Source organism: Podarcis muralis, chromosome 12 (genome assembly GCF_964188315.1).
Source record: "Podarcis muralis chromosome 12, rPodMur119.hap1.1, whole genome shotgun sequence".
Classification (NCBI taxonomy): domain Eukaryota; kingdom Metazoa; phylum Chordata; class Lepidosauria; order Squamata; family Lacertidae; genus Podarcis; species Podarcis muralis.
Genome location: NC_135666.1, coordinates 1,002,798 through 1,013,713, shown reverse-complemented (window position 1 = coordinate 1,013,713; position 10,916 = coordinate 1,002,798). Strand labels below are relative to the sequence as shown.

The following is a 10,916-nucleotide window of genomic DNA, read 5'->3' as shown; positions in this document are numbered from 1 at the left end:
CGGGCGCGCGCTTGCAGGGGGGGATTCTGGGAGCTGTAGTCCCAGCCCGGCCGGGAGAGGAAGGAGGGCGGCTGCCTCCAGCCCCGCCGGGGTCCCAGACGGAGAGCCATGCAGAAATACGAGAAGCTGGAGAAGATCGGAGAGGGTGCGCAATTGCGCGGGGGGGGATATGCATGCATGCAAGCGGGAAGGTGGGGGCCTGCAACCGGGAGCAGGAGATGGCGATGCTGGGGGCTTCTCCTTGGAGGTTTGGGTGGGGGGCTGCTTCTACCCCCCCCCCCCCACCCCGCGATCTGTGCTGCTGGTGCCGGGTGGGGCGAGGAGAGGACTGCTTTGAGCGGTGGCGGTCTCTGCATCCATGCAATGCAGCCCCCCCCCCGGAAAAAAACCCTGGAGGAAATTGGGGGGGGGGTGTCTGGTGCAGGCTGGGGGTCCGGCGGCAGGAAGGCGTGGCAGCTGCGCCCCCGTCCTGGCCGGGGGGGGGCTCCTCTGCAGGGCTGGGGTGGGGGGGGCCTGCAAAGCGCTTGGCCCCAGGAATCAGCGAGCCCCTTTTGTGTTTCTTCCAACCCCCCCCCCCCCCCCCACAAAAGGCACCTACGGGACGGTGTTCAAGGCCAAGAACCGGGAGACGCACGAGATCGTGGCGCTGAAGAGGGTGCGGCTGGACGACGACGACGAGGTGGGGACCCCCGCGACCCCCCCCCCCGCTCCGGCTCGCCTGCGCCGCCCCTGGAAGCCGGGACCACAGCTCCCATCATCCCCGGCCCGCCTGGACAAGAGCGGGGGATTGTGGGAGTTGTAGTCCCGCATCCTCTTCGGCAGGGGATGCTCTGCGCCCTCCTTGCAGGTGCTGCCGGGGGGGGGGGACGGCGCCTCGGTCCTTCTGCATGCCGAGCAGCTGCTCTCCCCCCCTGAAAGGAGAGTGGGGTGCTGGGCAGGTGCAAAGCGCCCCCGACTCCTGGGATTTGCATGCTAAGGGACCCCCTCCTGGGCAGCGGCATTCTGCAATAATAGGGCCTCCGCGGTGGGTTTAGCCTGGGCTGTCCGCACATCCTTCTGCTTTGCTGGTGGTTGGGTGGTGCTTTGCCCCTTAGCCCAATGACAGCGGGGGGGGGGGGGGCAAGGGAGAATAAAACGGAGCATTTGCAGTAAGTTGCAAGAAGTTCCTTGACTGGAAAGGAAGCAGAACCCCCGAATATTTGCAGGAGCAGTAATAATAATAATTTATTTATACCCCACCCATCTGGCTGGGTTTCCCCAGCCACTCTGGGCGGCTTCCAACACAATATTAAAATACAATAGTCCATCAAATATTAAAAGCTTCCCGAAAGAGGGCTGCCTTCAGATATCTTCTAAAAGTCTGGCAGTTGTTGTTCTCTTTGACATCTGGTGGGAGGGAGTTCCACAGGGCGGGTGCCACCACCAAGAAGGCAAACAGCACTGGGCTTGGGGGTCACGTTTGAGCACCCCAATAGCATCCCAAATGCTCACCAGAAAGGATGTTGGGGTGGGGCTGGGGGGGCAGAGCCTGCTGCTGTTTGACAGGCGACCCCACACACATTGCCCTGGGCAGAGCAGCCTCGCCCTCCCAGGTGTGGGGCAGGTTTCTGAGAAGAGTTCCCTGTTCCCTTGTTAGTTCCCAAACTCCCCTGGTTGGGATCCATAGGAAAGGGAAGTAAGATGTTCCTTAGCCACTTCTGGTGGGTGGAGGGATTCCCTGTCTTCCAGCGAGTCCTCCCCCCCCCCCCCGCCCGCTTGCTTGCCCATTGTGAATGAATTGGGGGTGGGGGTTGAGGCCGGCAGTGGCCCCCTGACCCTTTCCCCTCTCTCCTCCTCCTCCTCTTTCAGGGGGTCCCCAGCTCTGCCCTGCGGGAGATCTGCCTCCTGAAGGAGTTGAAGCACAAGAACATCGTCAGGTGAGCCGCTTGGGGGGCTGAGGCTCAGCTTTGGGACACGTCGTGGGGTGAAGAAGGGCAGGGGGCCGTTTCAGAGCTTATTCCTTGCACTTAAAGACCACCTTTTCCTCTCCCAAAAGCTCAGGGTGGTGCAAAAGGGATCTCCTGCTCATTTACTGTATTTTTCGCTCTGTAAGATGCACCTGACTATAAGACGCACCTAGTTTTTAGAGGAGGAAAACAAGAAAAATAATATTCTGAACTAAACAGTGGATGTATGATTTTTGTGGTTCATGCTGTGGCCACAGACATGTGATTTGACGGTGAGTTTGGGGTAGCCCAGTGCAAAAGTCCTGAGGATCCGTGGGCTTTTACCTCCCCTTTCCCAGGCAGCCTCCTTTATCTCTAGAGTCCCTTATCTCCCTCGCGATCGCTTGCTGACCAGCTGCTCAGCTGCTTCCTTTCAACACCCCCTTCCCTCTTGTTTGCCTTAGTGTCTTTTCCTTAGCAGTTTTTTGCTCCTCCTTTTCTTCTCTCCTCATTGATTTAGTCTTCCTGACTCCTCTCCTTGCAAGTTTTCTGCCTTTCCCTCCCCCCTCCCAGGCAGCCTCCTTTCTTGCTAGCGTCCCTTATCTCCCTTCCAATCGCTTGCTGATCAGCTGCTTTGTTTCAACACCCCCTTCCCTCTTTCAAAACAAAGAGCATGATATGCTTTTCTCCCCTGAGCAATTCAGCACCAGGGACCACACATTCGCTCCATAAGACGCACAGACATTTCCCCTTACTTTTTAGGAAGAAAACAGTGCGTCTTATGGAGCAAAAAATACAGTTATCCCCAAAACAACCCTGTGGGGTAGGTTAGTCTGAGAGAGAGGGGCTGGCCCCCCAAGTGACCCACTGAGCTTCATGGCTGAGTGAGGGGATCTGAACCCTGGGGTCCCAGTAAAATGCTCTAACCATTGCACCACACTGGCTCTGAAAGAATCCACCCCCTGGGGTGCTCCCTCACTCTGGGCTCAGCTTCCAGGGCTGACTCAACTCTGGGCTTGAAGCTCTGGGTGGGTCTGTGGGTGGGTGGGGGGCGAACGAGGGGCCTGAGACCCCGGCTGCATCTCTTAGAGGGGTGAAGCTGATCATTTCCCACCTATATCCCACATGGAATCCTGCCTGTGTCACTTACGCCAGTCACAAAGAGAAGCATTGAATTGTTGGAAGGGACTCCAGGGGTCATCTAGTCCACCCCCTGCAAGGCAGGACTCTCAGCTGAAGCCTCCATGAGGACAGGTGCTTAGGAACCTCCAAGGAAGGAGAGTCCACCACTTCCCCAGGGAGACCATTCCCCTGTCAAACAGCTCTGACTGTCAGAAAGTTTTTCTGTATGTCTAGTCAGAATCTCCTTTCCTGCAACTTGAAGCCATGGGTTCGAGTCCTACCCTCCAGAGCAGGAGAAAACAAGCTCGCTCCATCTTCCTTGTGACAGCCCTTGAGATATTTGAAGATGGTTCTCAGACCTCCTCTCAGTCTCCTCTTTTCCAGGCTAAACATCCCCAGCTCCTTCAACCACTCCTCATCAGGCTTAGTTTCCAAACCCTTGATCACCTTGGTTGCCCTCCTCTGCCCACATTCCAGCTTGTCAACATCCTTCTTAAACTGTGGTGCCCAGGACTGGACACAGGATTCCAGGTGTGGTCTGATCAATGCAGAATAGAGTGGTATTATTACTTCCCTTGATCTGGACACTAGACCTCTGTTGATGCAGCTTAGAATAGCGTTAGCTTTTTTTACTGCTGCATCTGTGGACTCATGTTAAGCTTGTGGTCCACCAAGACCCCTAGATCCTTTCCACAGGTGGAAAGCCAGGTGTCAAGGTCCGTATAGTTAAAGGTATGGTTTTCCCAGTAGTGATGTATGGAGGTGAGAGCTGGACCATAAAGAAGGCTGATCGCCGAAGAATGGATGCTTTTGATTTCTGGTGCTGGAGGAGACTCTTGAGAGTCCCATGGACTGCAAGAAGATCAATGCTTTCCAATCTGAAGGAAATCAGCCCTGAGTGCTCACTGGAAGGACAGATCCTGAAGCTGAGGCTCCAAGACTTTGGCCACCTCATGAGAAGAGAAGACTCCCTGGAAAAGACCCTGATGTTGGGAAAGATGGGGGGCACAAGGAGAAGGGGACGATGGAGGACGAGATGGTTGGAGAGTGTTCTTGAAGCTGCCAGCATGAGTCTGACCAACTTGCGGGAGGCAATGGAAGACAGGAGTGCCTGGCGTGCTCTGGTCCAGGGGGTCACGAAGAGGCGGACACAACTAAACAACAAACAAGAACGAGCCAGGTGTCTCCCATCCTGCATTTATTCCCCACCCTTTTCATCCAAGCAGCTGCAGGTGGTGTCTGTGGTTCTTTCCCCCCTCCTCATTTAACCCCCCACAACAATCCTGTGAGGTAGGTCAGGCTGAGAGTAAGTGAGTGGGCTGAGCTTGCACCATTCACTGGAGCCCCTGTTTTCTCTGCCCCCCCCCAGGCTGCACGACGTCCTCCACAGCGACAAGAAGCTCACTCTGGTCTTTGAGTTCTGTGACCAGGTAAGGAGGGAAGGAGCGGGTGGCTGTGCTCAGATTGTGCAGGAAGAGCCCTGCAGGGCTGGCTCTGTCCTGTTCCCACAGTGGACGGCCAGGTGCCCCCCAGGGAAGCCCACAGGCAGGAGCAGGGGGCAGGATCCTGCGGGGCTCTCCCTCGGTTCTCCTGTGTGGTGAGAGAGAGGCAGTAAGGGGAGCTGGATCTGGGGGTCCCCTCTGCATCCTGAAAATTTGGGGGTGCCTCTTCCTGGGAGACCAGCCTCTTTGGGGGTCTCCTGGCCCTGCTGCTGACCCCCTGCCTCCCCCGCCTGCTTTCTGCTCCCCCCAGGACCTGAAGAAGTACTTCGACAGCTGCAATGGGGATCTGGACCCCGAGATTGTTAAGGTGAGGAGGGCACAGGGTGGCCCTGGCGAGGGGCTGGGTGGAGGCGTGGGGACAGGCGTCATGGGGGGGGCCAGCTGGTGCTTTGCCCATCCCCCGTGGCCAGGCTTGGGGTCCTCACGCCAGCCTCCCCCCCACTCTCTCCGCAGTCCTTCATGTACCAGCTGCTGAAAGGTTTGGGGTTCTGCCACAGCCGGAACGTCCTGCACAGGGACCTCAAGCCCCAGAACCTCCTGATCAACCGGGTGAGTGCTGGGGGGCCACATTGGGCAGGCAGGGGGAGTTTAGGGGGCCAAGACCCAGTGTGGCTCCTGCAAAGACCTGCCTGTTTCACCTTTCCAGAGATGGGGGAGACCTGGGAGGGGCTGTGCCCTTGGATTGCCCAAAGACTCCCTCGGTCTGCTTATTATGGGTTGCCACCTTAGCTGTTTTCCCTGCACGGCAGGGGGTTGGGCTAGATGACCCCCTGGGGTCCCTTCCCACTTCTCCCAAGGGAAGAAATCAAAAAGACCCAGGATTGGTGCTTTCTAATGTGCTCATAAAAAATAGGAGGTTTGGGATGAGCAGCGAAGGGGCCAGATCTGCCCACGATCCCACGTGATTTAGGGGGGTGTCAGTGTACACAGCGTGGGGGGGTGGGGCGTCAAGCTGCAAGGGACTTCCAGGGAGTCTCCAGGTCTAGGGAACATTGTCAGTGTGGACGCCATGGGGATTTCCCCTTCCTTCCCTGGGGTGTGGGCAACGTTGCCCCTGGGCTGGCTCTTTTTCCTCCGCTGACCACCTGCCTTTGCCAACAGAACGGGGAGCTGAAGCTGGCAGACTTTGGGCTGGCGAGGGCCTTTGGGATCCCCGTGCGCTGCTACTCGGCCGAGGTGAGGAGCAGGGCTGGGCGGGCAGTGCCCGTCCGTTGGCACAGGGAACTGCAGGACCTGCCCCCTTGGCTCCCTTCCTCGCCCCTCCTCTGGGCCACTCGCTCTGCAGAGCCTCCAATTGTCCTTCTTTTCCAGGGACGTCCCTGATTTAGAGAAGCCGTCCCGGTTTCTGATCTGATCCCAGAATGTCCCACTTTCCCTTAGGACGCCCATGTTTTCATTGGAGAAATGTTGGAGGGGATGGAGTTATCTGACCCCCAAGCCATCTGAAGGCAATCCTGTACAGGGAAATTTATTTCATGTTTAATGTTTTTATATGTGTTGGAAGACGCTCAGAGTGGCTGGAGAAACCTGGTAAGACGTGTGGGGTATAAATAGTAAAAATATTATTAGGGAATGGGACGTCCCTATTTTCATCAGAGAAATGTTGGAAGGTATGGCTCTGGTCTTTATTCCCCAACCCAGCCAGCAGAAACCAATTAACCTACAGCCTAATAATAATAATAATAATAATAATAATAATAATTTATTATTTATAACCCGCCCACCTGTCTGGGTTTCCCCAGCCACTCTGGGCGGCTTCCAACAAAATATTAAAATACAATAGTCCTTAGATATTAAAAGTTTCCCTAAACAGGGCTGCCTTCATATGTCTTCTAAAAGTCAGGTAGTTGTTCATTTCCTTGACATCTGATAGGAGGGCGTTCCACAGGGCGGGCGTCACCACCAAGAAGGCCTGGTTCCCTGCAACCTCACTTCTTGTAGGGAGGGAACCACCAGAAGGCCCTCGGCGCTGGACCTCAGTGTCCGGGCTGAACAATGGGGGTGGAGATGCTCCTTCAGGTCTACTGGGCCTTTGAGGCCGTTTAAGGCTTTCAAGTTCAGCACCAATACTTTGAATTGTGCTCAGAAACGTACTGGGAACCAATGTAGATCTTTCAAGACTGGTGTTATGTGGTCTCAGCGGCCGCTCCCAGTCTTCTCTGATTTTCCTTCCACCCCAGATTCCTGCATTGCAGGGGGTTGGACTAAATGTCACTTGGGGGTCCCTTCCAATCCTTTAATTCTCCCTGCTGCCCCACAGGTGGTGACGCTCTGGTACCGCCCCCCGGACGTCCTCTTCGGGGCCAAACTCTACTCCACCTCCATAGACATGTGGTCTGCTGGCTGTATCTTTGCAGGTAAGGGGGGGTGCTTTGGCACTGGAGGTGGGCAGAGGGGTGGGCAAGGGCTCTGGGGTGCTACTGACCTCTTCCTCTCTCTCTCTGCCCCCCCCCCCAACAACCCAGAGCTGGCCAATGCTGGGCGCCCCCTCTTCCCAGGAAATGACGTGGATGACCAGCTGAAGCGGATCTTCCGATATCCTTGGCGCTGGGCATTGCAAGGGGGTGGAGGGGGGCCAGTTGGGACTGAATTCAGGGGGTTGGACTAGATGACCCCTGGGGATCCCCTCCAACTCTGATTCTATGGGTCTATGATTAGGGAAATTCCCCACCGTAGTAGAAATCACATATGGAACAGATGGGAAGCTCTTCAATCTGTGCAGGCTGAAAGCAAAGAGTGAGGTTACCGTAACTTCCGTCCTAGAGCTTCAGTATGCGGAGGGCAATGCGGTGTGCGCACGCTCAGAGGATGACCTCCAAACCATCCTAAATATCTTTGCAGAAGCTTACAAAAAGCTTGGCCTATTGCTCAACATCCAAAAAACCAAATGCTGCACCTACAAGTACAAAATATCCCCTCTGCAGCGCCACAAATCCAACTCAATGATGTTACGTTGGAAAATGTCGATCACTTCTCCCACCTGGGCAGATACCTTTCCACAAGGGCCAACATTGATGCCAAAATCCAGCATCACCTGAACTCTGCGAGTGCGGCTTTCTCCCGACTGAAGTGCAGAGTGTTTGAGGACTGGGACATTCGCAGGGAAACCCAAATGCTTGTTTACAAAGCTATTGTACTACCAACCTTGCTGTCTGCTTGTGAAACATGGGCCACTTATAAACGCCATCTCCAACTCCTTGAAAGATTCCATCAACGGTGTCTTTGAAAATGTTACACATCACTTGGGAAGACAGGCAAACTAATGCCAGTGTACTGGAAGAAGCAAAGATCACCAATGTCAAAGCAATGATTCTTCAACATCAACTTTGTTGGACAGGTCATGTTGTGCGGATGCCTGGCTATTGTCTTCCAAAGCAACTCCTCTTTCCCGAACTTAAAAATGGAAAGCATAATGCTGGTGGTCAACATAAGAGGTTTAAAGACTCAAGGCAAATCTAAAAAAAAGTAGTATAAACACCGACAAGTGGGAAACACTGGCCTGTGAGCGCTCCAGTTGGAGAACAGCCTTTGCCAAAGGTGTCATGGGCTTTGAAGACACTCGAACTCAGGACAAAAGGGAGAAAGGTGCCAAGAGGAAGGCACGCTTGGCCAATCCTCACCATGAACCACTCCTGCCCGGAAACCAATGTCCCCACTGTGGAAGGACGTGTGGGTCCAGAATTGGCCTCCACAGTCACTTATGGACTTATTGTTAAAACCGTGTTCGTGGAAGACCATCTTACTTGGCTACGAGGGATGAAAGGAAAGGAAAGGAAAAAGGAAATGGGAAAGCTGTGATTGGCCAGCTGGGGACGTGTGGCTCTATTGGGGTGGGGGGTGGAGAAGGTGTGGATCCAGCCCTCTTGCCCTGGGCGCCTGTTTCTTGGCTGCAGGAGCAAGCAGGGGAGGGTTTCGCAGAATTGTGCAGTTGGGAGGGTCTCCAAGGGTCATCTAGTCCCCCTACAGCCTCCTCCCATCTGGGACAGGTGTCAAACAGAAGCCCCGCCCCTCTTCCTTTCCTTTGAGCAAGCGCAGAGTGCTGGACACGCAGGCCTTTGTGCTGAGGTTCCTGCTCTGCAGCGGGTTGGACTAGATGACCCCTGGGTCCCTTCCAGTTCTACCATTCTGTGGGGGTGTTGGGAGGGGTACATGGCTGAGTTGGATGGGGGGAGATGCAGAGGGGTCTCCCAGTTGTCAAGGGGTCCTTAACTCTCCCTCCACGCTGCTGGGGACCCCGACCGAGGAGCAGTGGCCGGGGATGACCAAACTCCCAGACTACAAGGTGAGAAGACCCTTCCCTCCCCCAGAATGAGACCCCTGCTCCATCGCCCTCCTGGGTGGGGGTCCACACACCCCTTGCACACCTCACCCACCTTCTCTCCCCCCCCCCCAGCCATACCCCATGTATCCTGCGACGACTTCCCTTGTCAACGTGGTGCCCAAGCTGAACACGACCGGGCGGGACCTGCTCCAGGTGAGTATTTCTCCCCCCCCATGAGGCAGCTCCCTGCAGGGGGCTGGAAGGGGGTCTCTCCCACCGGCATCTCTGTTCACCTTCCTTGCAGGTTTTTCTGCCAAGGCCCCTCCATCGGGGATCCTTGAGCTCCCACTTTGAGGGGGTTGGGCTGGGTGACCTTTGGGGGCCCCTTTCCAATTCCACGATTCCTCAGAGGGTGGCGCCGGCCTCTCCTTCCCTCTAGGGCTTTCCACAGTAGTTGGGCGGCTGTCCCTCGGGGATCCTTCAGCCGAGATTCCCACCTTGCAGGGGGCTGGAATGGATGACCTCTGGGGGTGCCATGACTCTGTGAGCTCCCCCCCCTTTCTTTGCCTCCCCAGAACCTGCTGAAGTGCAACCCGGTGCACCGGATCTCGGCAGAGGATGCCCTCCAGCACCCCTACTTCACGGACTTCTGCCCCCCCTAAGGGGCCGGCGTCTGCGTGTGTCTGGTGTGGCCAAAGGGTGGGGGGTGCATGCAGCCTCCCCCCACCCCCCGCCAGTGTACCAGTCCCTCTGCTGGAACTGCTGGTGCTGCAATCCTCACGGGACCATTTGGGATATTGGGGCGGGGGGGGCTGGCCTGGTTCCCCCCTCTTCCCTTCCCGCCCCCTTTGCCTGCCCCCCAGCACCCTCTAGTGGGGGCCCTGAGCAGCCCTGGAGGACTCGGACATCTGTCTCACCCTGTGACTCTCTGATGACTCCTATAAAGCTCTTCTTCTCTTTCTCCTTCTTTCTCTCATCTGTATCGCGACACCCCCCCCCCCCCAGCCCCACTCTCTGGGCAGGGGGCCTCCCTCCCCTCCTTCCCGGGGCCCCAGTGGAGGGGCAGCCAGAATAGGGGGCTGCGTGTTCCCCCCCTCCCATCTCCAGTGTCTCCCCCCCTCCCATCTCCAGTGTCACCCTTGGGTGCTCTGCCTGGGGGGCTCAGGGCAGCGTTAATTGGGGAGAGGGGCTGTGCTGGATCAGGCCGGTGGCTCATCAGCTCCAGTCATCCTGCTCTTGCCTTGGCCAACCAACTCTCAGAACCTCGGGGTCCAGATAGACTGCCCCTGGCCCTGGAGGTTCCACACAAACGTCAGAAGAGCCTGAGCACAGGATCAGGCCAAAGGGGGCCCATCTGGTCCAGCCTCCTGCTCTCAGACAGACCAGGTGCCTCTTCTGGGAAACCAGCGAGCAGGATTCGAACACAAGACCAACTCCGGGCCAGAAGCCTTTGATTGCCATATCCTCCACCAACTTGGCTTCAAAAGCCGATGGAACAAATTCATGGAGAAGGAGAAGGCTATGGACTAGCCACCATTAATGTTGTTGTTATAGCACCCTTCGCCTGTGCTCTGCCTCCAAAGTTGGAAGGAGCAAATGCTGTGCATTGCAGCTGCTGGAAACCCAAGGAGGAGAGAGCTTCCCCTGTGTTCGAATCCCGCTTGCAGGTTTCCCATCGTGAGCCCCTGGGTGGCCCCTGGGAGAAGACGAGGCTGGACTGGATGCGCCAGACTCTCACCACAAATTCCCCATGAAGGTGTCCAACCCTCTTCTAATGGCCTCCAGGTTTGGTGGGCATCCCTGCCTGCTGTGGCAGGGAGTTCCACAGATTAACTCTGCCGTTGTGTGAGGGCGACTGCCTTTTCTCTCCCGAATCTTCCACCTTCACGGGATTCCTACGAGTTTTCGTGTGACAAGAGAGGGAGGGAAGCTTTCCTCCTTGCTGTGTATAATCTCACAAACATCCGGTGGATCCCATTCCTGGGGGGGTTTTCAGCAGAGATCCTTCCTTACACGGGGTTGGACTAGATGTCCTTTGGGGGTCCCTTCCGACCCTACAATTCAGTTCCCTTGACTTTTCTCTCAGCTACCGCGCCCCAGCTGACA

The 10,916-nt window shown here is 56.3% G+C and overlaps 1 protein-coding gene across 2 annotated transcripts; it reads left to right on the top strand.

The window, feature by feature from the left end:
* Window positions 1-9,919, top strand: CDK5 (cyclin dependent kinase 5). 2 transcript variants are annotated; one of them, XM_028750423.2, is made up of 12 exons: window positions 1-145; window positions 591-679; window positions 1,849-1,916; window positions 4,417-4,477; window positions 4,800-4,856; window positions 5,003-5,098; window positions 5,651-5,725; window positions 6,810-6,906; window positions 7,015-7,084; window positions 8,771-8,831; window positions 8,943-9,023; window positions 9,386-9,612. In XM_028750423.2, the coding sequence occupies exons 1-12, from the start codon at window positions 109-111 to the stop codon at window positions 9,470-9,472; spliced, it is 879 nt and encodes a 292-aa protein (XP_028606256.1). In that variant the 5' UTR covers window positions 1-108; the 3' UTR covers window positions 9,473-9,612. The 2 variants fall into 2 exon arrangements, with proteins under 2 accessions (XP_028606256.1, XP_028606255.2); XM_028750422.2 differs by lacking the exons at window positions 7,015-7,084; window positions 8,771-8,831 and having other exon boundaries at window positions 9,386-9,919.
* Window positions 9,920-10,916: the final 997 nt, after the last annotated feature.